Below are 27,643 nucleotides of genomic sequence, written 5' to 3'. Positions count from 1 at the left end.
AGTGTCTCTACTTTAAAGAGTCCTCTCCTTCTGATGTTCAGGTGTATATCAGTATGTAGTGTCTCTACTTTAAAGAGTCCTCTCCTGCTGATGTTCAGGTGTATATCAGTATGTAGTGTCTCTACTTTAAAGAGTCCTCTCCTGCTGATGTTCAGGTGTATATCAGTATGTAGTGTCTCTACTTTAAAGAGTCCTCTCCTGCTGATGTTCAGGTGTATATCAGTATGTAGTGTCTCTACTGGGACATGTCTCCATGCTTTAATGTTCAAAAAGCTCTTTATTGTTCTCATACTGCCCGTGCTGCAGCACCTCTTTTCACCCTCTGTCTGAAACCAGAGCCCAGTCTGCTCTGATTGGTTAGCTGGCCGGCTCTGTTGTGATTGGTCAACCGCTTGATGTCCCGCCTCTTAGCTTATCACGTACAATGTCGTACAATGTGTGGGAGCGCTAGCTAATATAAGTGCAAGTGTTATGTCGCGATGTCATGACGTTCTGGAAGTAAACAAAGGAGTTCCAATGGAGGCAGAACTTAGGGATTTTAGCCTTTGCAGACCATTTACATGCACTAAAACCTACATAATACATAATACAGACAGGGACAAACCCCAAAAAGCAGAATAGGGCCTCTTTCAATGGACTGTTGTGTTTGTAGAAATGTATTATTGACGTAGGTAACTGCTAAAACCTTGAATTGCAGAAGAGACCATGTGTTGGTCTTTAGCTATGACGTCACCTAATTGTAAAGTGTAAGGACTGAGCATGTGCAAAGCAGGAAGTGATCAGCGTTTTTCAGCATTTTATTAATGCCTTATTTGTTTAAATAAATGGGCACCTTCTTGGCAATGGTTTCCAGACGTTATAAAAAATCCATGAGTGCAACACAAGGGCAAACCGTTTCCAATTTTTTTCAATATATTTCTACACTTGTAACACATGGACACGCACGGACGCAGATAATTGTCATAAATGTGCAGACCTGATTGCTTTATAGTACATTTATTTAATAACACCACTGGGGAGGGCTAGTCAGAATAAAACAAATAAGACAGGAAGTTGTTATCTCTAAAGGATTCATCGAGAAACAAAATCATTTAAACTGCTTTTCCTAGGACTAAATGTTGTCTCCAGTGAGAAGTCATTTCTAATAAAAAAAGACGTAAAAACTTTAATGCATATCAATTTGGAAATGGCACAAACGAAATTGAAAGAACTCCCAATTCCCACATTTCTCCAGCTCCTGATAAGCTTGAAGTTGTTAAGCCTCGGAGCGTTTCGTCTGCCGCTGATGTGAACGCTCTTTCACTGTACTGTGTGTGTGGTCGAAGATAATGCTGATGTACGGGAAAGCTCGGTGCATATTCACACAATCAGCCTCTGCAGAGTGTTTCTGGTAAATTGCATTTCGAAGTCATTGGCGAAATAAAAAAGCAAAGAATTGCTCTTTAGTGGAATGGGCTGCTTTTCTGTAAGAAGTCAAACAAGGCGGTATATATTTTTCTCTCTGGGGAGCTTCATGTGTCCCGGGGAGCGAATAAATGATGTGAGAAAAGTAAAAGCACTAACCTTTAACAGAACTGACTCATTGACTGATTGATATTTCATCAAACGGCAGGAAAAGGTAGAACTGCAAGCTTGAAGATCCTCAGTGTTTATCACTGAATGAGCAGCAATCGCTCGACCAATTAATCAGTTAATTAGCTCACAGGGGACTTTTTAAATAACATGCTGACAAATCCAATTAGGTAATGAACATGGTGAGGACATGTTTGCATTTATACTGAAGGTAAATGTGGCTCGCTTTTGTCACTTCAGATGTTTTTCTTGTCTCTAAAGATCATGGCAGATACATTTTTGATGAGGCTATTTACTCGCCATCCACCACAGAGTTGACATCAATCAGCCAATCAGAGTTTGGCTGCTTTTCAGGACTACAGCTGCATGATTTATTACATTTTAATGGTCAGAAATATGCCAATACACAACCGGAGTAAGTACTATATACTGCTGTATACTGTATTTACGCTCAGTGTATTTATTCTTATTTATACATTTTAAATCTATTTACCTTTACTTATATCATTTATTTTGTACAGACTGCTGATAGATGTGTATATAACTGACTGTTTGCACTCTGGTTAGACCCTCCTAATTTTGTTACACAATAGCCGCTTTCACACCAAGTACTTTGCCGTACTTAGTTCCCAGTACTTAGTCCCACCGAACTCTTTAGTCCCGTACCTGTCCTAGTAAATCGCGTTCACACCGGAATAAGTACCTGGGGGAGGATTAGGCAAATGAAGCCGCTGACGTCACTTCTTCTTCTTCTGCTTTAGGTTTACTGGCAGGCCGCAAAAAACTTCACGGCGTATACTGCCACCCGAAGTCCCGGAGTCCCCTGGAGTCCGGGACTTCGGTTGGTAGAAAATCGCCACTCGAAACCCCGGGTAAATCGCCAGAAGCGCCGACACCTCCTCATCACTCCACCGATCCCACGTTTTATTTTGTGTTGCCATAACTTAGTCTCTCTCCGTTGGAGAGCTGGGCTAATGCTAATAATGCTAATAAAGCAAATAAAATGGCGGCTTCACAAAAAAAGATCTGGAACTAGAACTTTTTTTTGCGAACCTTTTCACCCACTGCTAGAGAGCAGGTACTTTCATGGGGAGAAAAAGGTTCCAATTTCTGATTGGCTGGGCGAATTGCAAACCACGCCCCGTAAAACTCGTAAACGTTTTTTTTCTGAATTAAGTATTTTTGTGCTGCAGAGAATTCCTGGTATTTTAAAGACTAAATAAAAAATCCTTGTTTGGTACAGATGCTCTTAAATTAAATAATAATATATATTATAAAATCCCACTATGAACGTTTAAATAATAACTATCAATGGCAAGTAGTTTGCATTTTATAAATGAATATTTCCTCATATGGCGAAACATATCTCAATTGCACTATCTGTCAAAATAATCGCAATTATTCAAATCAAATAAATGTTTTCAAAACCGTGCAGCCAATTTCAGGACACACAAATGTCAAAAAGCTGCTGTGTATTTTTTTTAATTGACACGCTTTAACTAAATGCTCTCTTAAATAAAGAACAAAAACTACTGGGAGTGAGAATATTTCCAGGTAATGATGTTTGTCTGCACGGAATAATATCATGTTGGAAATTTAAAGCTTTGGTTTGATCCAAAGATGCCGATGCCAGAAATGAGAAAACATCAGATGTTTTCAAATGATTCTGGGCATGAGGGGAAACACTGACACTCTGTAGCATTTACACTTCAATGTTGTTCACTTTGTAACACTGGGGATTATTTCCAGAGGTGGGAAGTAGTGGAGTACAAATACTTTGTAACTGTACTTAAGTACATCTTTCTGGTATCAGTACTTTACTCCACTACTTATTTTTTTGACGACATTTTACTTTGGATTCTTACATTTTGAACACAAATACCTGTACTTTCTACTTCTTACATGTTGAACTCAAATACCTGTACTTTCTACTTCTTACATGTTAAACACAAATACCTGTACTTTCTACTTCTTACATGTTGAACTCAAATACCTGTACTTTCTACTTCTTACATGTTGAACCCAAATACCTGTACTTTCTACTTCTTACATGTTGAACACAAATACCTGTACTTTCTACTTCTTACATGTTGAACACAAATACCTGTACTTTCTACTTCTTACATGTTGAACACAAATACCTGAACTTTCTACTTCTTACATGTTGAACTCAAATACCTGTACTTTCTACTTCTAACATGTTGAACTCAAATACCTGTACTTTCTACTTCTTACATGTTGAACCCAAATACCTGTACTTTCTACTTCTTACATGTTGAACCCAAATACCTGTACATTCTACTTCTTACTTGTTGAACACAAATACCTGTACTTTCTACTTCTTACTTGTTGAACACAAATACCTGTACTTTCTACTTCTCTCATTTTCCAAACAGGCTGGTTCCTTTAGTCTGAATGTGTGTTTGGTGGCGTGATCATTATTATTTAGAGTCATTGCGTGCCTATTGATTTGAACACGATCCGTGTATCCATCATTTCCTGCTCTTCTCTAAAGAAGAGGGACCAATGAAAACGTTGTCATGTTGCCGTTGGTCACCATGGAAACATTCATTAGCTAACAATGACATTATTGTTCTATTAATATAAAGGGAGGTCAGGTACTCTTTAAAACAGCTGCTAGTTATGGGTACTTTTTACTGAAGTACATTTCAAAGCCTCTTTACTTTGACTTGAGTAAAGAAGTTTAGTTAGTACTTCTACTTTCACCAGAGTATTTTTAAACACGAGTATCTGTACTTCTACTTGAGTAAAGGATGTGTGTACTTTTGCCATCTCTAAATATTGTCTTTGTGTTTTAACTCTGCAGGTCAACAAGACAGAGGACAAGTCCCTGGAGGAGCGAGGACGCATCATGATTTCTCTGAAGTACAACACCCAGAAGTCGTGTCTGGTGGTGGGGATCATCCGCTGCGCTCACCTCGCCGCCATGGACGCCAACGGCTTCTCCGACCCCTACGTCAAAACGTCAGTATGCTAACTGTTCGGAATATATCCCTCGTCACCTGCTTGAGCTTCAACCTCAGGATCCATGTATCTGTGATCCTCTCCAGAATGGAAGTATTCATCACATACAGAGCATCAACTAGTTCCTGAACAGTGTCCTTCACATGCTGATATCCAAGAGAGGGAGTTCCACAGTCACAAGATGGAGGAACAGAAAGCAATATTCAATGTTTACTTCAGATTAGCTCCACGTCAGAAATGATCATGCTTGTCATATGTCTCTCTCCATAGAGGCTGAATCATCATTTTAATCACATAGCTATCATATGCCTCAAACAGTCCTGATGCTCTTCTAGGTAATCACACATCCTGTCATGTTCACAGCCACAGTTGGGATACCTTTGATATCGTGTTACTCTCATGTTGGAAGAGGACACTCAGTATTTTCCCAACACTAACGGTTGCAAATTCACCCGAAACAGAAACTGGAACCGTTATATCTTAGCGATTAAGAGCTTGGACAGTGCTCTAACTTAATTTGGTGTGATTGCATACAACATGTGAGATAGCTTTCTGGTAACTTTACAACTTGTATCTTGTTTTTTATAGTTTTCAATGGAGTTCATAGCACTGGTGGGAAAGCAACCGTCTGATCAGAGTAAACACAGCTCTAGCAAAGCAGTCATTAAGAGCAACAATACCCCACAGACCTATTAAAGTAATGGACAAAAGGGTTAGCTACACACACTCTTACCTAGTTGCTAGACCTTAGTAATGTTAAACGTGATTAAAGCGGGCCATTACAGAAATGACTGTGTGGCAAAGTTAGTCAGCTTAACATGTCTGTTCCCAAAAAGCAGTGTTTCTCCAGTAACTGTAAACCAAAGGGAACACATGTATTTTTGTAAATGCCAATTTATCCATAGCAGTGTTCAATATACTGTACTTTAATCTGTGGCTCCTACAGTAACTGCAGCGTAGCATGAGCGCTAGTCCATGAATTAGTCTGGGGTTAGTGCAGAAGTCAGTAACGGTACGTCCACACAGCAGCTTAATTTTTTTTTTCCAATGCTTCTCTGCCCATTGACTTTGAATGCGGGTGACGTCACTTTGCCTCGCTTTTCGCCGAACTGCATTGTGGGGAAGCAAAGCGAAGATCTCCAGGATTTTCAGGATTTTCAGGATTCAAAAGTTGAGCAATGTTCAACTTTGGAAGCTGAGGTGGAAGCGTCAGCCAATCAAATCCTGTTTATGCAAATCTGACAGTACAAGCGCTAGCCAATCAAACCGCGTGCAAGCTGGGAGAGCCAGACCGCGGTTCATTTCCTCATATTCCAAACGAGAAATTACGGTAGCAAATCACCCGGTTCTTTACGACCAGAACTATTTACCGGGATACAAACCGGAGGAACCAGGCATGGAGGGAGGTGGCAGAGCGGAGTTTATATATTTATATATATTGCTCGCATAAAATCCCCGGGGTTTTTTGCTTTGTGTGTCGGGGGCGGGAGATTCATGTGATTGGTTGTTGGTCGCGTTGCTCGCAAAAAATCCCCAAGCTTTCAGACACGCCCAGCTCCAAGATTTTCAAGATTGTTTCAAAGCTGCTGTGTGGACGTACCGTAATAGCCATACAGTCGATATTAGTAATAACAGGAGAGTTGAGGGTATGTTATCTGAACTACTTCGGTCAGTTTACCAGAACAATTTGAAGTTAAAATAACGTTGTCGGTGGACGTCACGTTATATACTGTCTCGGTAACGCACAACATGAGGAAATCTGTTTCACACTAGTCTGCTACTTCTCTTCTATGAATTTCTTAACCCTAAAATGCCACAAGATTGCACTTTAGTTAAGGGGCTAATGTGGTTTTTGCTTGGATACCATTCAAGTGTCCTCGCTCTGTGACGTTAACTTGGTTACTCCCATTATAAACAGACTGTTCTCTCCCAGGTATATTGCTTTACAGTGTCAAAAACCAAGATCATGGATCAGTTTTCATTAACTAAAGTGTTCGTCAAGGACAAAATCGTATTTCAAAGAATCTGCCCACACACTTATTTAAAAAAGACCATGTTTCAGTCACAAGGACATTTCTCAAGACAACAATAAGGACACAATCTGACCTTTTGTTTGTACACGATTCCAGTGACTAGAGTCAGGAGGTCACAAATACCATTAAGAATCGCCCTCTAGGCTTCATAAATATTGATAGCACATTTTAGCTGTCAAAGTGTCAAAATCACTCGTCACCATCATAAGCTATAACATATTATGAATTTATAATCTATAAAACAAAGGTTTGCACATTTAAAGAGATACATTTAAAGGTCCCCTATTATACTGTTTCTCATCAATATATCACAGGTCTAAGATATATACAGAGCCTGTCTCTGATTTGCTGAAACACCAAACAGATCATTGCAGCATTACCCATAATCCCCTCTGTTCCAGCCCTGTTTCCAAAGTGCTGATTCTCTGTCTGTTACTTTAGATGAAAATAAGGAGCCCCTCCCCACGCCCCTCTGAGAGAGATTTGGTTACAGAGAACTCAATGGAGCTCTAGGAGGAGATTCAGGTGATAAGGGGGGGGGGGTTACCTTGGTTGCTGATTGGCTAATGGTTACACAAGACAAAACATCGTTATGAAATCATAAAGTGGCTAAAATCTGATCAGCTCATTTTCAGACAGGTTTTTATAGAAATTGATCAAAAAGAGAGAAAATCTTTGTTCCTGAAACTTTCAGAGTCTCTTTCCACAGAGGGGACACATGTTGATGTAGAAGAGACATGGAGAAGAGGGGACACATGTTGATGTAGAAGAGACATGAAGAAGAGGGGACACATGTTGATGTAGAAGAGACATGAGGAAGTGGGGACACATGTTGATGTAGAAGAGACATGAAGAAGAGGGGACACATGTTGATGTAGAAGAGACATGAGGAAGAGGGGACACATGTTGATGTATAAGAGACATGAAGAAGAGCGGACACATGTTGATGAAGAAGAGACATTAAGAAGAGGGGACACATGTTGATGTAGAAGAGACATGAGGAAGAGGGGACACATGTTGATGTAGAAGAGACATGAAGAAGAGGGGACACATGTTGATGTAGAAGAGACATGAGGAAGAGGGGACACATGTTGATGTATAAGAGACATGAAGAAGAGGGGACACATGTTGATGTAGAAGAGACATGAGGAAGAGGGGACACATGTTGATGTATAAGAGACATGAAGAAGAGGGGACACATGTTGATGAAGAAGAGACATTAAGAAGAGGGGACATATGTTGATGTAGAAGAGACATGGAGAAGAGGGGACACATGTTGATGTAGAAGAGACATCAAGAAGAGGGGACACATGTTGATATAGAAGAGACATGAAGAAGAGGGGACACATGTTGATGTAGAAGAGACATGAAGAAGAGGGGACACATGTTGATGTAGAAGAGACATGAAGAGGAGGGGACACATGTTGATGTAGAAGAGACATGGAGAAGTGGGGACACATGTTGATGTAGAAGAGACATGAAGAAGAGGGGACACATGTTGATGTAGAAGAGACATGGAGAAGAGGGGACACATGTTGATGTAGAAGAGACATGAAGAAGAGGGGACACATGTTGATGTAGAAGAGACATGAAGAAGTGGGTTCACATGTTGATGTAGAAGAGACATGAAGAAAAGGGGACACATGTTGATGTAGAAGAGACATGAAGAAAAGGGGACACATGTTGATACAGAAGAGACATGAAGAAGAGGGGACACATGTTGATGTAGAAGAGACATGAATAAGTGGGTTCACATGTTGATGTAGAAGAGACATGAAGAAAAGGGGACACATGTTGATGTAGAAGAGACATGAAGAAAAGGGGACACATGTTGATACAGAAGAGACATGAAGAAGAGGGGACACACGTTGATCCACATGTTGATGTTGTTCCGGATTCTCGTTATTATCAAGCTATTTCTAGTGGTTATACAATGCGCTGCATAAGTGCTGTAATGGCATAGCTGGCAGTGAAAAATGTTTTAGCAGAAAAGAGAGAGGCTCCATGTGATTATCAGCTGAATGAAAGACACGCAGCACAAGAGGCCATCCGCAGGGCTGCAATTTCCAAGAAGAGTCCTATTTATCACACCTGAACATTTCCCAAGTCTTTCATCTGGCTGAGCAATGAAAGTGCAATTAATTTCCGACTCTACTGTGCACACCTCGGGAACAAAGGCTCGTATCCAGGAGAGAGGAGGAAGGCAACCATTTTCCAACAGTTTGAGGCGGAGAACATCTCCCTGAAGCTCGAAGGACACGCGGGCGGATAATAGATTTACTGACGGCTCATGTGAGAGGTAATAAAGGAAATGTATACTCCGACAGAGAGACAAGATTTCTCTCTTATTTCACTAGATGCATCAAGTCACAGCTGTCCTCTGTACAGTAAATGGTGTATCCGGTAGATTAGGGCGGTAGAATTATTCAAAATAAGAATGAAAACGCTCCTCCGAACACTTGTCTTCGTACATCATCCGGAAAATAATAATATATTTAATTTATAAGCGCACTTTTCATTTGCGTAAACAAAAATCAAAGTGCTACAAAATGTAAAAGGGTGAAACAAAACAACAAAAACAATAAAAAAAATAATAAAAAAAAGCTGTGACATTCATGCCAGCATGGCATAATGTGGGGGATTTAAAAATCTAGTTAAAGGCTATTCTGAAAAGACGCGTTTTTAGGCCTTTTTGAAAGCATCTACAGTCTGTGTTGTCCTCAGATGGTTTGGGAGGGCATTCCACAAAAAAAAAAAAAAAAAATCATTTAAATATACGATCTGATCATACTGTGAGCGTTTGTTTTAAATGATCAACCCCTCCAACATTGCAAAACATGTCACAGTTGCAGTAATCAAAAATAATCGCAATTCTTTATTTTTAATTGTAGAAAAATATTCCTTAAATGCATGTGCAGAATCAGAATCCCTTTATTAGTCCCACAGAGGGGAAATGTGCAGCGTTACAGCAGGAAAGAGCCACAGACAGCTTAGTGTTGCATATCTTACATGCGTTTAAAAAAAAGTACCAAGTTATAATATAATAAACAATATGCTAAAAAAAAAAAAGATCAAAACTAAAAAAGTTACATAATTTTCAAAAATACAGATCAAAAACAAATCAAATCTAAAAATCAAATCCTGTAGCAGTTCTTAGGATTTAGCAGCCTGGTATATATTACAGTTATTAAAGATGGCATATGTATAAAGTATATATTGCACATAGTTTGACGGTATTTAATAGCAGCAAGTTACACAATCTACAAAATACATACCTTGTAACAGTAACAAGGGTTTAGCAGCCAGGTATAAATTACACCGTTATTAACGGATGGATGCAGACACATGTTGACAAGGTAGTATGAAAAGTGAATACATCCGACACAATAGCTCTTTAATTACGCACAGCTGTTAAAAAACAAGGGCACAAGAGCAAAAATGCTATTTAGCGGTTAATACAACATTTAAAACATGGTGTTATGTTATTTGCTCTTTAGTCAATGTGAATTCAAACAAGCTTTAAAAGGGTAAACATGCTTTGCTTCTCAACAAATCAAAGGCACAACAGTAATATTCAGAGGTGGAAACGATATTTAAAAGCATTGTTTGCTTACCAACGTTTACTATAAGCTGTCCTTTGGCTCTTTGGTCAATGTGCAACAAGTCAAGCTTAAAGGCAAAGATAAGTGAAGCAATAAGGCATAACAATGACACCATAGCACAGCTGCATCCATTCAGAGGCTGAAACAGTTTCATCCTATCTTTCACTAATAGAGTGTCCTCCTCAATTGCTCTTCAGTTAATGTGCATCCAATCAAGCTTAAAAGGTGAATGCACTGCAGAGTCACTGAAATAAAGTATTCCAAAGACACAACAGCAATAGTGCATCAATTCAGACGTACTGTGTAAAATACCATTTGAAACCATTTTGTGATACAATTGAATTGTTTGCACACTAAATTTCACTATTAGCCGGTTCCGCCTGGGGGTCAGTGGTCCTATTACACCACAACAATTATGTTTCCTGCAATATTCTCATCATCTCAACCCCCTCTCCCCTTGGGGTGAGTTTGTGAGTACAACCCACTTCCCCCCCCCCCCTCCCCCTTTACATCTTGGTTTTAACTTCAGGGAAATTGAAGTGTGTGTGTGTGTGTCCAGTGAGCAGGTAACAGAGAGAGATGTGACGAGCGAGCGTAATTGCTCACTGGATTGAAACACAGCGCTATCACAAAGAGCATTATCGCCCAAAACTGTTGTTTTCCAAATGGACAGAGGTAATACACACCGTGCAGCTTTCACAGAACCTGCCTTTTGCATCATTTATGAAGAAGGCAGGAAACAGGAGCAAAGGTCCAACACACACACACACACACACACACACACACACACACACACACACACACACACACACACACACACACACACACACACACACACGAGGCTAAGAGAGTAGCGCTAACGATCTGTTTTCCCCGCTGACTCGTCGACTGCAATAATGCAAAGGGAAACTAATAAGTGACCACAATGTTCTTCTGGGAGCAACAGCAACACCTTAAAAGGAAATCAATTTAAAGTCAACATTGAGTTATATTGCATATTTCACGGCTCACTTAGCTGACAGTTCATTACATTCCCTTAAACAAAACACAGTGCTGCAGTATGTGCTAACTACCAGACATGCTGTTCAGATTTAGGCCTGCAAGATACGGAAACACAACTAATTGTGATTATTTTGTCTGATATTGCAAATGTGTTTGATGAGCAATGACAGAGGAAACGATTACTTCTGAAACATTCATTATATTATCATTTAAAAATATAGTTTTGATAATCTGTGCAGAACAAAGATTGTATTTAAGTTTGTGAGGACCAATGTTATGCTAACTGCGATTTGGATATTGCACTAGTTGACATTTCAATAAAAATGTGATTAATTTCGCAGCGTATCTCAGATCTGCCCTTCATTAAAGACATTATTTCTAACTAACACTTATTAAATGATTAGTTTATGTGATTAACATCTTTAAAAACTGTGTTTCTCTGCAAAGAATCACACAAAACCACTACTTTAAATGATCTTAATCAGAGAGGTTCTCCAACGGTTCTTGGAAATAAGTCAATCAGCATGAATAAAGCATTAACAAATTACAAATCTCAGTTGAATAAAAAGCAAAACAGCCAATTAGGTGAATAATTGACTTTGAGGCAGCAGCACTAACAATGTTCAGATTGATTTTAAAGGTCCCATGTCATGCTTTTCCGGTTATCACCCGTCCCCTTGTGTTTTATGAAGGTTTTTCTGCATGTAAACGGTCTGCAGAGTCACAAACCCTCAAAGTACACCCTGTAGGGAGTAAAACTCGTACATTTCGGGTATAGTGACACTGTGAGCTGGCTCACTGGTGTGGGGCAGAGTCTTGCACGGGTCTGATTTTCAAGACCTGCTCCCGCCCCGCACCCGCGACTTGCAATACCGAACCCGCCCCGCTAACCGCACATATTGCCAACTAGTTCCGCAACCCGACCCAAACCCGCATATATATGAGCAGTGAAAACGTGCAATTATTAACACACGCAGTTGCATATTTGTCTCAAAAAGCGTTGGATGTTGGTTATTTTCTCCATCTAGGATGACACCAAAAGCCTCTCAGACGTTGGATTTCGCTCTTGAGGAAGTGTTATTGAAAATGCTGTATTCTCCGTAGAGAGCTTCACCTCAGCCATTCAGAATGTGGCGCGCTCAGCAGCAGATTGATGCGCTGCAGAGGTTATGATTATGCGCGGTCCCGCGGGGGAGAGGACGTCTGAGGATTTAAAGATTAAACTAAATTATTATTATTTTAATATATTTATTATGCAACACCCGCGACCCGACCCGTATCATCTTTGTTTTACCCAGAACCGAACCCGGAAAAAAGCGTTTGAAAAAATACCACCCGCGAATCACCTTTTTTGCGGGTCACCTGCGTGTGTGTGTGTTTCGGGCTGGGTGTCGCTGTGTCTTCGCTGGGCTCACAGGGAGGGGGGGGGCAGGAGCTCCAACAAGCCGTGTAGGACAGAGAGTGAATACACATACTATACAGAGATGCTGTGAGAAACCAATGTGAGTTTGGAACATTGCACAATGTAAATCTATTCTAATACCTCAACAATGGAATTATGATCAGTAGAAATGGCCATGACATGGGACCTTTAAGCCACTTGTTCTATCTAGATGACACAATACAATTGAGATAAAGCGCATACTGCACCTTATTAAAGCAAAACATCTAAAAGTTTAAACTAGAATTGCATTTATTTTAGCAAAGACCTCCGAAAAAAGGCCAATGCTGCATTCACTTGCTCCTCGGAAAGTCCGATTTTCTTTGAAGTCTTACTTCTGTGTGTTCACAGGCAAAGAGGACGAGTTGAATGCTCTGAGTCTTTAAACAGCACATAGTTATAAATGTTTTTATAATAACAACAATTTATGATTAAGAAAACACAACTTCCTGATCTTTCATTGTTAAGAAAAGTGTAATTTAATGCTCATATCTGTCCTGGTATTCAGATCCACTCTAACATTTAATGGGTGTTTTCTTGGCTCACGCATCACTTCATGATAATCACAACAGTAGTTGTTTCTGTAATCCTGCAAGACAGCACCAACAAAGCGAGCTGAATCATAACGATACGATAATACTTTAATGGTTAGATCAAGTCTGACATTTGACTTGCATCACAGCAGCATATGTTTTAACATAATCATCAGAATCACTGAGTGAAAACTAGCTCAAAGACCGTTATAACTCCGTCACTGAATCGTGGAAAAAGGTAGGACCCAAATGCAGACTACAAAAAGGTAAAGGTTATAAACCAAAAGCGAGCTTTATTTAAAAGCTGAAAAAACACGGCACAGGTGGCACAAACACACAACACTGACCGTGACCAACAGGAGGGAGACAGGAGAGACTAACAAGAAGCGAGACGTGAAGGGAGGACAAATAAACAATGAACCGACACCGAGGAAGAGACAAGAATAAATACAGGGAGGGGTAATCACGAGACGAGAAACAGCCGGGCAGGGGAGGAGAAACACAAGGGCCACAGGTGAACACAATTAGACAATTAGAAACACCAGGGAAACTAACGACAGGATAACACGACACAGGTGGGAACAGAACAGAAAAATAACACCCAAAACAAGACAGACTAAAAACGTGACATGACATTAGGCTTGTGACAGTCACAGAGTCAATAACAGCTATAAGTATGGTAGAGTAGGTTATATGCAATACTTTTAACTTGCTGTAGCTGATTCACTGAGTGTAGAATACTCCATTTAATACTAAAGGAAAACAAGAAGTGTCTGAAAAAGAAAGACTATTAAATGGTACTCATAAAACCTCATATTGACAAGACTTGGCATTTATGCGTTAAAATGTGTGAATGTTGTGCAGCTGTGGAGATGTGTTTCTGTTATGAGGCGATACGTCTTCACCTCCCTAATCTAATCAAAAACACACTCAAATGAAATCTTGCTGTTAAACTATTGGACATCCATCTAAAGAGGGGAGGACATAACAGAGACTTGTTTAACAACCGGAGAGTAATGTGTTTAATAAAAAGCTCATGTGGAGTCTATTAAAGCCAGAGACTGTGTGATGTGATGCAGCTGTGGGGGTGTGGTGCAGCAGCTCCCTCTGCAGGAAACACCACGTCTCAAAGAAGCTTTGACTTTTATATATGAGGATTTGCATGAGGGCTTTATTGGGGTCCCCATTAGCATTAACACTGGCAATACTTTCAGTTAAACACACATTTACTGTACACACGATTGCCAATTTGTTTGTCTCTTAGAGTATTTGATTTGTATTTATTATTATTACTTTTTTATATATGTTTTTATTTGGCTTTCAATTTAATTTATTCTCGTAATATTATTATTATATTTTTGTCTTTTATCTGGTATTTAATTTCATTTATAATGTATCTTTCCGTTGCACATCATGTTTGATTATTTTGTTGAGTGTTTCAAACGACAGGCATCAAATGTGCAACAACTGAACAGTATTTCCCCCCCGAATACCAACCACAGAAATAATCCGCAATTTCTCTCTTCTTCCTCGTCTGTCCTCCAGGTACCTGAAGCCTGACGAGAACAAAAAGTCAAAGCACAAGACGACCGTGAAGAAGAAGACGCTCAATCCAGAGTTCAACGAGGTATAATCCGCCGTAATTGTGCTAAAACCTCGCAGCTCCAAATCTTCGTCTTTCCTATTTGTTCTTCTGAGTGTTTATCCGATGCCGTTATGTGCCGAGGAACCTCCAAAACCCCGGGGACTTAGAGAGACATAGTGAGAGCGCTGAAAGAGGCACGCTTTCCTCCAGAGAAGAAACAACTGAACACCTCTGTGCATGAAGACAGTTTCACAAATCACATAGAGGCTCAGGCGTCTTCTGGCAGACATTTTGAACTGAAGATGTTTGTTCGATATTGGGATTGTGATCCAACAGCCTTTAATGCATGTTTTAAAATGGTGTTAAGGTGAAACTAGAGATGTCCAACATTTCTTTAAATGCTTTGAACAGTTGTAGGGTCTGTGTTAAACAAAAGGGGGTCGTCGTATGCTCCTAGATTTATATAAAACCTTTTATATTAAGTTCACTTAAAACATCATACTGTGGTAGGAAGTGGCACGTAACTTTCATGAGTCAATTTGGACTTTTTAAATATTCTTTACAAACATTTAAAGTCTTAAATATTATCCCCTTTCATGACACTTGCTCTGAGAAGGAATGAATGAATGAATAAAACATTGTATAGGAGGCTAAAGTAAACATTTAAAAACAAATGTAAAATAAATTAAACTTTTTAATTGACATAATCAATTAAAGTAAAAATGTGCAAAAGATTGATATTGTACACGTGAACAGCTAAATGAAAACCATCTTCTTTAATTTATAGTGTTTTTTATATAATAACTTTTCACACACACACACACACACATACCATGTATACATCACTTCAGGGACATTACATTGACTTACATGCATTTCCTGGAGACTTATCCTAACCTTAACCATAACCAGCACATGCCTAACCCTAACCAAGTCTGCACCCTAAATGTAATGATTCCCCTTATGGGGACCTCCATTATGTCCCCATAAGGGAAGCCAGTCCCCACAGGTGACTGTGTAAACAGATGTAGGTCCCCACAAGTATAGTAATACTAGCCCACACACACACACCGGGAGCAACTCAGGGTTAAGTATTTTGCCAAAAGAACATTTTGAATGAAAGCGACGGTTACCAAAAGATTCATATTCCTACGATAGTGAATGTTGTGGTCCTGAGAAGGATTATTTAATAGTGAATGTCAATTGTTATCGACCAAGCATTTTAAAGCTACTCTCACACATTGCAATAAAGGAAACAATGGCGATGCAATTGAGACAAATCCAAAGTATTTAACACAACAAAGAGCATGGCTGAGCTGTGAGGACACAGTTTCTCAGGAGCATTTTGAAGATGTTTCGAGTCCCCTTTTAGACCCTGATGGTTTCAGAGGCCAGCTCCTCTCTGAGACCCAGCTGAATACGACCAGACGTCCAGCCTCCTGACATTTCCTCTGACATTAAACCTGCGTCTCCTCCGTCACCTCTCCACCTTTCTGTCAGAGAGCAGGCTCCGTATCGAGGCATTGATCTCCATTAAGCAGGAGGAGCCCCCCTGATTGAACTGCAGATGGAAATGCAGAATGAATGCTCAACACGGTGCAAGTTCATATCAGAAGACGCTCAAGGGCTTGATTGATTTCACTGCCATGCTGTATTTCTGTGCTCTGATGTAGATACCTCTATAACTTGGGCTACAAACAAAATCCTTCACTTCTAGCCATTCACATGTTGAGCCGCACACTACTTTACCAAATGCATTTTGAGTCCATTTAAAAAAGGCATAGTAGAGGTTTGAATCTTTCCCTGTCTTGCAATTCAATATCGATTTTTTTATGTCACGTTTTTAATCCACAAACCAATTTACAACTTAAACAAAGACCATATTACAAAGATCTAAAGGGCAGTGGTGTAAACTAACTCAATACAAATATCCTTATTCAAATGTCATTCTTGATTCAGTACATAGGCATGCCAAGCGTGTGTACATTTATGGATTCTTGAAAAAAAGATATATCAACTGATTTTTATGGAAGAAAAACCTTTAAATTGAGGATCTTAGAAGATACAAATATGGATTCTTGCATTTGTTCCCCCCCCCCCCCCCTGGTAGTAAGTGGACTATAATGTGTGTAACTAATACATCTAAAAATGGCTCGGTTTGTAAAGGATACAACTTCTGCACTGACATTAACCCGAATATTATTTAAGTGTTACGACTGAATAAACGGGTTTGAACTCAATTGCACGACTCGAATAAAAAAAAGGTTTTATTCAAACCAAAACTCAACGACAGTGGGAAACAAAAACTAAATCACTCTTAACGAGGAAAAATACTAACAAAACAAAATCACTTCAATGAGGGAAAAACACTAGGAGCATGAATATAAGAATAGTTAGAGAAGACGTGGCTCAAAGCTCTGCTTGGGATTCCTTCTGGCATGATACGCTGGTAGACGGTCACAAGAAGCGAAACGAACTGGCACAGGACGGAGGGAGACGAGGACAATAAATACACCAGGTGATGGGGAACAGGTGGAAACAATCAGGGGCGTGGTCGACAATCACAGGAGTGGGAGACACACAAGGAAGGGAGGTGAGAGTATCTGAAACGAGAGGAAAGATTACTATTCAAAATTAAAGGGGAACATCACGAGACAAAAAAACACTTAACTAAACTAACATAATTTGCGAGAGATGATATTAAGAGAATGAACTCAACGAGGCACACAGGGTTTTCTGAATCAGTCTCACCTTTAAAAGAAGCAAATGTCAAAAGCATTCAGGATTGTAACAACAGTTATGCAGACCTTTAAACCCACATGTAGAGCCTCATCCATGAACTATTCATATCTTACACTGCACTGTAATATCTTTGCTTTTTAATGACTGTTTTTAAAAGCCATTTTCTTAATGTCTTTCATTTCTGTAAAGCACTTTGAATAGAGTGCCACAGTGACGCGTCCTAAAACCTGGACGTAAGTTAGCATTTCACCACTTCCTGTTCCCTCGTCTCAGAGCCAATGGGATCTCTCCTTAGGGTTTAGGAAGATATCTGGAAATAAGGTCTGTGGTTGAGACTCATTGAAGAGACGGATCACGTTTTGTTCTACGACATTAAATCCATCAGCAGTGACCCCACAGGTGATTTCTGAAGAGTGGACGTGTCTGAGAAACGATGGTTGTTACCAAGTGGCTGAATAGGACAACAGAAGTCGTGGAGGCCGTTGTACGTCATGACGCCGAACGCGTAAACACTCCTCTAAGTTAGTTTCTGTTCTGCTTGAAAGCAAGTCCCTGCCTCCTGCAGACTGTTCAAACAAAAGCTTCAACTCGTACCGTTTAGAATCTGTGTGTTTGAATATGGATCTTAAGTTGGCGTGACGTTGAAGCAAAGACCCTGCTGTAGTTCCTTTATAGCATAACGTTAGCATTTTGCTTCTGGCGACTAGATTTATGATTAGAACATTATAAAAGTAGGGTAGACATGTGGAGATTATCCGGCTGAACAAAACATGATCCGTCTCTTAAATGTGTTTCAACCTCAGACCTTGAAGGAACCGGAAGGAGTTTACTTCCGGGTTTTAGGACGCGTCACTGCGGCACTCTGTTGCCTTGTGTTGAAAGGTGCTATATCAATAAGCCTGCCTTGCCTTTCCTCACTTTGAATGTAAATGCATGTGATCGTGCTGCAGAGAGGAACTCATTTTTATTTTCTGCTTTGTTCAGGAGTTCTGTTACGACATCAAATATGCAGACCTCACCAAGAAGACGTTGGAGGTGACGGTGTGGGACTACGACATCGGGAAGTCCAACGATTTCATAGGTGAGCGTTAAAATAGAGATGAAATACATCGACAGATATTCACCGCTGGATATCTGACCAGCTGAGTCTGCCATCTGCCACGCGAGCACTGATGCATGCTGGGAACTGGCTGGCATTGTGTAGTCACGTTGTAGGAAGAGAACGAAGAGTCACTTTATATATTATATATTAAAAGTGTTAGCTTGTATTAGTCTAGCTGTCATTCTACTGAGTCATGTAGCAGGAAGAGAACAACTTGTATCAAAATTAAGTTGATTAGGGAAACCGTAATCAATCAATGTTTATTTATATAGCCCAATATCACAAATGTTACATCTGTCTCAGTGGACTTCACAGTGTGTACAGAATATCAATATGACAATACGACACCCTCTGTCCTTAGACCCTCTGTCCTTAGACCCTCACATCGTACAAGGAAACACTTCCAGAAAAACCCCAAGGACAGATTATCTCTTATTTGACCTTAGCTATAAAAAACCTACATTTCCACTGTGTTTAACATCCTTCATTGGCTCTGAGCAATATATCAATATTTTATCGATACTGTGAAATGAGACTAGATCGTGTCGTCTTTTTCTGGTTTTAAAAGGCTGCATTATATATAGTCGCAAAACTAATAACTAAAAGCATGTTTCAGTGCAAGAACTTAAGGATATTTGTCAAATGCTTGTTCAAACAGGGGCGGCAACTTGTCAAAAAGACGGGTTTGTCTTAAAAATGTCAGGTTATAGTTTATCCCAGTTCCTGGAAAAAGGTTCCTTCAAAAGGTGTCTTTAAATGTCAGAACAAAACCTGAAGGAATGAACATATTTTTTGTCTCAAACATTACGTTTAAATAGGGAAAGGGTTTTGCTTTCAACTAACCCAATACAGTCATATGAAATGTTATTTATATGGCGCTTTTCCTGGTGCTCAAATCTCTTAACATAATACATTTAATTCAACGTTCCAGTTTTTCAGTGTATAAATAATACTCTCCTTGTCTCTTTCTTCCAGTTTTTTTTTTAGAGACCTTCAGACTTGGCTAAAACTGTCAAAATCAGACAATATATATCTGTTGTGGAGGTTATCATGAAGCCTTGTTCCCATACAAAAAACTAGAGCGTAGTTATTATATTTGAACTTGAAACGGGTCACAGGAGACCCGAACACAACATAAAATATTAGGTTCAACTTAATACACTGAACAAAAATATAAACGCAACACTTTTGTTTTTGCTCCCATTTTTCATGAGATGAACTCAAAGATCTAAAACATTTTCTACATACACAAAATAACCATTTCTCTCAAATATTGTTCATAAATCTGAAAAAATCTGTGATAGTGAGCACTTCTCCTTTGCCGAGATAATCGAGCGGCCCATGGTGGTGGTGGGGTTATGGTATGGGCAGGCGTATGTTATGGACGATGAACACAGGCCACTCGATTCACAACATTACCCTAACCCTAACCCTAACCCTAACCCTAACCCTAATCCTAACGCTCACACCAGATACTGACTGGTTATCGGACCCCCCCAGACCCCCCCAATAAAGCAAAAATGCACGTTTCAGAGTGGCCTTTTATTGTGGCCACCCTAAGGCACACCTGTGCAATAACCACGCTGTCTAATCAGCATCTTGATATGCCACACCTGTGAGGTGGGATGGATTATCTCGGCAAAGGAGAAGTGCTCACTATCACAGATTTTTTCAGATTTGTGAACAATATTTGAGAGAAATGGTTATTTTGTGTATATAGAAAATGTTTTAGATCTTTCAGTTCATTTCATGAAAAATGGGAGCAAAAACAAAAGTGTTGCGTTTATATTTTTGTTCAGTGTAGTATTGCTTTCAACTAACCTAACGTGCATTGTGTTGACATAATACACTTAAAGTCAACGTTTCAGTTTTTCAGCGTATAAATAATACTCTCCTTGTCTCTTTCTTCCAGGTGGAGTATCTCTGGGTATCAATGCAAACGGAGAGAGGCTCAAACACTGGTTTGACTGCCTCAAAAACAAGGACAAGAAAATTGAGCGCTGGCACACGCTGACCAATGAATTACCCGGTTCATTAAATGACTGAAGACCCAACACCTGTCATCCAAAATGTCGCCTCCCCCCCCCACTCTCCTCTTGCTGCACCAGATAGGACTCCTGCCTTCATTTCCTCCTCCTCCTCCTCCTCTTCCTCCCAGCTCTTCTTCTTCTCTGGATTTTTATGGTGTCGATGACGCCTCTTTGGGAATTGGTTTCCTCTCAACAGGGCTCAGTTAAAAGTATCCTTCAGTTTGTGTTTACATGTACAGAGGGGGTTGCACTTGCATTTCAGGATCAATCAACAAAAGGAAAGCATGGGGATGGTGGTGTTGAATTTTAAGCGCCCTCATTGCGATTTCTTTTATAGTAAAGGCTAGCAGCAGCTGAATGGTTTAGGTTCAACTTGGTGGTAAAAGAGTGGAGGGTGTACCTAAGGATGAGGCAACATTTCACACTGTTGGTGTATGCAGGAATGGAAGATGTTGCACAGCCCTCACAACGTGCTGAAAACAATCAGCTTGTTTTAGAAATCTGGATTATTTACACTTTCATTTGACTCCTTTGGCCAGGTGACACCCACTTGAAACACTGTACAAGTAAGGAGCTCAGTATACTTCAAACTAACTAAATCAAACGTTTCAGTAAATCTCCACATGACACGTTCAAGGCTGCTTGAAATGATGGCTTTCGTCGAGTGCAAAGAAAGCAGTAATGACTTTATAGACGTCTGCAGAAAAAGAGGGTAAGGGTGGAAAAAGTTTGGACTTTGACATGTGCTTTTAATTCCCTACGAAACGCAATTTAACCGTGTCTATTCCCTAACTTTTGTGCCTAAACCACCCAGTCCAACCCAGAGTGAAAACCATGCCACTGTGCCCTGACTTCCTCCCACTTCCTTCCCAACGCATCTCCAATAACTCAGTGTTCTCTCTTTGTAGTCTCGATTTGTTGATTCGTCCAAATGGGAAAGTGGCAAACACTTTTAAAATATCTTTCCAAGAAGGCATTTGTGGTGTTTTACATGGTATAACGTATCGAATCCTGCGTCAGGCCGTTGTGTCCTTGGGCAAGACACTTTACCCGCATTTGCTCCTGTGGGTAATGTCCACAGTAATGACTCTTACATGTCTAATATGTGTAATGTGTAAAGCGCTTTGAGCACCTGTAAAAGCGCTCTAATAAAAAAAATGTAATGCATTATTATTATTATAACAGACACACAGTTGAAGACCTTGAGGGAGAAGTACAAATGCTGCCTTTGGATTTCTGACAGAAAACAGAGTTTGAGATCTGCGTTGAATAACAAACAATCCAGGACCCTTTAAGTACACAAGCGCATTAAAAGCCTAAAAACTGCACGGTGACTAAATACATTACAAAGAAAGAATGACAAAGGAAACTCAGTTTGGAGAAAGGCAGCAAGCACGCTTTGCACTCTATTGAAGTTTTGCAGAAGGGAAATCTTTTATTTGTTGGATCATCCTTCATTTCTTTGACAAAGCCTTTTACTATCGGGGTCTCAGACTCTGTTGCACCATGGGAAACAAGTTTGAAGTATACTGAAGTCTTCAGGGCAATTTTTAGTAAGCTGAATATCAGTTTCTTGGAGACTAACGGCCCGTCCACACAGCAGCTTTTAAAAAATCTTGAAAATCTTGGAGGTGGGCGTGTCTGAAGCTTGGGTTTTTTTTGCGAGCAACGCGACCAACAACCAATCACATGAATCTCCCGCCCCCGACATACAAAGCAATAGAAATGTTAAAACGAAGTAAACTGGATATAAAATCCCCAAACAGGCGAAAACCTACCAGTTTCACCCACTGTCTCTGCCACCTCCCTCCATGCCTGGTTCCTCCGGTTTGTATCCCGGTAAGTAAATAGGGACTGTTCATAAAGAACCGGGTGATTTGCTACCGTAATAACTAATTTCTCCTCCATTTTGTTAGGAATATAGGAAATGAACTGCGGTATGTCTCTCCCAGCTTGCACGCGGTTCGATTGGCTAGCGCTTGTACTGTCAGATTTGCATAAACGGATTTGATTAGCTGACGCTTCCACCTCAGCTTCAAAAGTTGAACATTGCTCAACTTTTGAATCCTGGAAATCCTGGAAATCTTCGCTTTGCTTCCCAACAATGCAGTTTGGCGAAAAGCGAGGCAAAGTGACGTCACCCCATTCAAAGTGAACGGGCAGAGAAGCGTTGGAAGATTTTTTTAACGCTGCTGTGTAGACGGGCCGTAAAAGTACAATAACCAGACACAAAACACTAAAATATCCCTTAATGGTTACAAGGAAACCGATATTGTCTGTCATGGTAGATTTGTTGACCAGTGTGATAGAAGAACTGAACTTAAAGCAAGTATTCATGACGTTAGAAACCCTAAATGCCTCTGCATAAACTAATCAATATGAGACAATGCTGGGTATCATACCGTAGCACCACTTCAACTCACAGATCCTCAGTGCAACCCCTGATCTATAGAGCTGCCCAGTTCTGTGGTAGTCCAGATGTCAAGGCTCAACAAGTGTGTTCTTACACTGCTTCCTCTTTATTAGGATCCCCATTAGCAATAGCATTAGCATGAGCTATTATTCCTGGGGTTAACACACATTCAAACACACATCTACACGCTATAGACAACCATCAACAAGCCAATTGCAAAATAAACAATCAAACAATTTCTTAAGATCTAAAAACACACTTCTAATACCATTAAATAGATATTAATTCATGACAAGCTTAAGACCTTGTCTGAAAATGTCTTAAATTGTATATTTAAAGTTAGGTCTCTTAATGCCTGGTGAAAATCACTTGTCGAACCACAACAACACCACATGATTGGGCAGCTCGATAGTCTGTGTGTGTGTGTGTGTGTGTGTGTGTGTGTGTGTGTGTGTGTGTGTGTGTGTGTGTGTGTGTGTGTGTGTGTGTGTGTGTGTGTGTGTGTGTGTGTGTGTGTGTGTGTGTGTGTGTGTGTGTGTGTGTGTGTGTGTGTGTGTGTGTGTGTGTGTGTGTGTGTGTGTGTGTGTATCATATTGTTTACACTACAGAGAAAAAAAAACTCGCTGGCAGCATTTTTGAAGTGTAATGTGGCTGAAAATGTACCTGGCTGTATGTCAAAAAGGGCAGAATTACAACAAAAAAAACGGAAAGTTTACGTTGAGTATATTTAAATAAAGTAATGTCTAAAGCATGAATCGTTTACAACAGCCTATTGTTGCTGAAATTCAAGTTTGCTGCTGCTGATCGGGGCGAACACACCCTGAAGTCACTGCGATTGTTCAATGCAAGCTTTGCTCAGATGGGCCGGGGGGGAGGATTTTTAAATAGTCGTGTATTATTGTTATGTTGTATACGTTTTTTTGGTTTTTATATGTACGCGGCTCCACTATTAATGTATCAAAGAGAATGTACATGTTTAACCCCTTTTAGTCCACGGTAAACCCTCTGAGAATGTGCAGCTTAGTGTTGTAGATATTTTTTCATAAGTGAAGTTTTTAGACACACATATCTGGGAGTAATGAAGGACAACTGTGAGTCAGGGGGGAAATAGAGTGGTGCAGGAATGAGTCCTAAAACTCTGAGAAGACTTTTCAGGTTCCCTCGTCTCAAAGGATTCGCTTTTTTGAACATGTTTTTGGCAAGAAGCCTGAAATGAGGTCTGTGGTTAACACAAGCTGAAGAAATGCTCACGTTTTGTTCTACGACATAAAATACGTTCTTAAATATTCCACCAGTGAATGTCTGAAGCTTCTATGTGTCTTAAAGGGGCCCTATTATGCTTTTTGTTTGTTTACTTCACTTTGTAACACTCACGCTCCTATTGGCTAGAACTCCAACATATTGTACTTGATACGCTAAGGGGCGGGACAAATCTCTAGGTGGTTGACCAATCACAACAGAGCCAGCCAGCTAACCAATCAGAGCAGACTGGGCTCTGGTTTCAGACAGAGGGTGGAAAGAGGTGCTGCAGCACAGGCAGTATGAGAAAAATAAAGAGCACTTTGAACATTAAAGCATGGAGACATGTCACTGATATGAAATACTGATATGAAGCTGAAAAATAAGGCCCCCTTAAAAAAAGAAGTGGTCGCTAACAAGTGACTTAAACTACTAAAAGTCATCATGTCGAACATTAGCCTCGTTTAGCGGTGGTGATGTGAAGTCATGTGAATGTGCTAGTTAGTTTCTAAGCTTTTTATTTCTGCTGATTAAAAAATCATAAAGTGGAGATGTGGAGATTATCCTTCTAAACAAAATGTGTAGGAATAATAAATGTGTGTTGGCCACAGAGCTTAGTTTCTGCAAAATACCCCAAAACAATGGGAAAATCTCATTGTTTTTTGGCCAGTGACACTTCCGGTTCATCATCCCTGCACTACTCTACGGGTTTCCCCCAGTTAGAGGGTCAATGGTTTGATCCCCATGCAGTGTCCTTTGGCAACATATTGTACTGGGCTTAACAACATGTAATGTGATGTCATGTGTTGGAAAAGAGATACTAACAGCCCAGGAGCAAACTACCAGAGGTTATAGAGACACATTTGACTTCTTCTAGCCTGTTGAATTATTCATCTTCTTTTCTTTCTTTTAATATGTTATGTTTGTGTGACACCCCGAGTCCCCCTGCAGCCCTGAACAGTTACCACAAGTGGAAACTCCCAACTCATGGATGCATGCCATGTATGTGTAATTTTATGAGTTCGATCCTGCTGTATGACCTTTTTCTTGCATGCCCACCCCCTCTCCTCTCTCTTGCACACCTTACTTGTACATTTCCTCCGTGGTACAAAAATCCCTCACGTACACGTTCAGGATTCCTGTCAGGCTTTGCAATCCAACAGCTTTTCCTCATCAATTCACGTCACTGCCAGATAGGCCGGGCATGTTTTGACTTTAGGAGCATGTTGATTCAAAATCAGATAATTGTTTGCTTATCCCAGCTGGTAGATACTGACAAACACCCCCGATGTCTGTTTGTTATTTTATGTTACCCTCTTAACCCCGAGTTTCATTGTTGACATTAGAAATATGACTTTACTTTATGCACACTTTCAAAGCTGGGAAATGCAGTGTTAACACCTCTCCATTGATTTGCGATGCACAAACTGGCTGCGAAACCTTGTTGGCATCTCAATATAATCCTCGACAGGACAGCGATCCCCCTCTCTCTGTCTCCGATGAATATGTAATGAATACAACCGACATGTGGTTTTGATTTTTGTAATCTGTCTGCCTTTGTATGCAAGCTCTATATTATGGTAAAAAAAGAAAACTAAAATGCATGCGTATGTTCTTGGTTTTGTCATGAGATGACTTTGCCTAATGTTTGATACTGTTTTCTGTATTAAAAAAAACGAAATACACGACCGTGGATGCTCTAAGATTATGCTATAAGTCAGTCTTTCTTCTGGACAACATTTTGTACCTTTGAACACTATCGCATTGCCTGTTTGGCTGCTGTATCTGGAAGCGTGACTTGATGTGAATTAAAATCTCTCCTTTGTTGTTTTGCTTCCTTTTGAACTCGCAGGCACTTGGTTGAATGACTCTTTGTTGATTGTATGACTATGAATGCACCGTCACTAATTACATTTTAGTCCCAGGAGAAATAGACAGGTTGTTGTGCCTCTCCTTGTTTCCATTTCTGTATTTTTCTCCTGTAGGCCTATGCTTTTCAAAGTATAACCAATTAGGTTTATTATTGCAAACTGGATAAAAACAACCTTTAAATGACAGAGAGCATGAAGTGATTTAATATTGCTTTTAAAAAGGACTCACAAGAGACAGGTTTTCAAAGAGTGTAAATATACATCACATAGAATAAATCCTGATTTAAAGAGGCCTTGTGATCTGCTTTTAGCGGGTTTTAACCAACCCAGTCTCACAAAAAAAACGTGTAATGGCTACGTTGGTCCACAGGGCAAAACGTAGCATATTCACAAATAACGATCTCAAGACGTGACGTGGATACAATATTTGTTCCTATTCATTTCTAATGACCAGTGTCCATGTCCAACCCAATCTTCTCTTTCCTGTAGTGTGCATGTAAATGGTCTGCAAAGGCTAAAATAAAATCCCAAAGTTCCCTCGATTGAAAAGTAATTAATCACACAATTAACCACTTGTTTAACCAGATGGCTAAAGCTGCTGTAGCCATTAATGATATAGTGTTTGCACATATTCAGAAACTTTAAATGTGGACTTCTATGCAACTTGATTTTAATCAGGAGAGACGTGATGTATGAAATGTTTATTACCGGGACACATAATATGAAGGAATAGTGATTATGACGAGTTAATGAAATGATGATTGGCGATTAGGCCCCGGTTTGCAGGACGATCATTCAGGAGGGGGAAACCGCTCGATGAACCCCCCGGGGACTAGACACTGGTGGTGGTGATAAGCAGTTCGGTCTGGTCTGAAGGGAGAAGGTTTTTTTGCTTGGCCCTGTATTAGGAGACAGGAGGCGAAGGGGTGGAGGAGGGTTGTGCGTTGACAACTGAAATGACAACTGACAGAGAGGGGAGAGCAGATTTAAAGGGGTTAGCGGGTGCGATGATTGGCTAGCCGGGGGGTAACGCCCCTGATCACGTAATGAGAGAGGAGAGAGAGTATTGAAATGATGTGTAACACCAGAGGATATTGGTCTTCCTGATTGAACTTGCGCTGAGCTACATTTGCCTAAAGAGCTTCTAACTTCTACCCTGTCTGGCGCTGAGAGTTATTCCCATTCACAGCCCAGCTGCATTGTACAGGGCTTTTCAAAAGACAGGCCATTTTTCAAGTGGTATTCCTCTAAAGGAAGAGACAATTTGAGGAGGTGCAGAACATCTTTTTGTGCCTTTTGCCATGATGACTCCTGCAGAAAAGCGTAAGGCTGCACAGCCCTGATACACAAGAGAACAAAGGAAAATCAATTATCTGTGTGATTGCCTATTGCTTTGTGCCTTCATCCTGTAATGAAACCCATTTTAGCACAATAGTGAAAGAGTGTGAACTCCGTCAGGTACTAATATCCTCGGATTTGCAGATCATCGTAAC

The 27,643-nt window shown here is 40.2% G+C and overlaps 1 protein-coding gene across 1 annotated transcript in view; it reads left to right on the top strand.

Moving 5' to 3' along the window:
- The window catches only part of doc2b (double C2-like domains, beta), a 177,112-nt gene extending 155,311 nt beyond the window's left edge, over nt 1-21,801 (top strand). Inside the window, exons 6-9 of the mRNA XM_079651524.1 lie at nt 4,400-4,557; nt 14,714-14,795; nt 18,480-18,576; nt 20,510-21,801. Coding sequence (XP_079507650.1) covers nt 4,400-4,557; nt 14,714-14,795; nt 18,480-18,576; nt 20,510-20,643 — 471 coding nt within the window. The 3' untranslated portion in view covers nt 20,644-21,801. The remainder of the gene's footprint in view (nt 1-4,399; nt 4,558-14,713; nt 14,796-18,479; nt 18,577-20,509) is intronic.
- The last annotated feature ends 5,842 nt before the right edge of the window (nt 21,802-27,643 follow it).

This window comes from Notothenia rossii (genome assembly GCF_949606895.1).
Source record: "Notothenia rossii genome assembly, chromosome: 9".
NCBI classification, from domain to species: domain Eukaryota; kingdom Metazoa; phylum Chordata; class Actinopteri; order Perciformes; family Nototheniidae; genus Notothenia; species Notothenia rossii.
The sequence above is the reverse complement of the archived record's forward strand: the minus strand, read 5'-3'. Positions and strand labels throughout refer to the sequence as shown.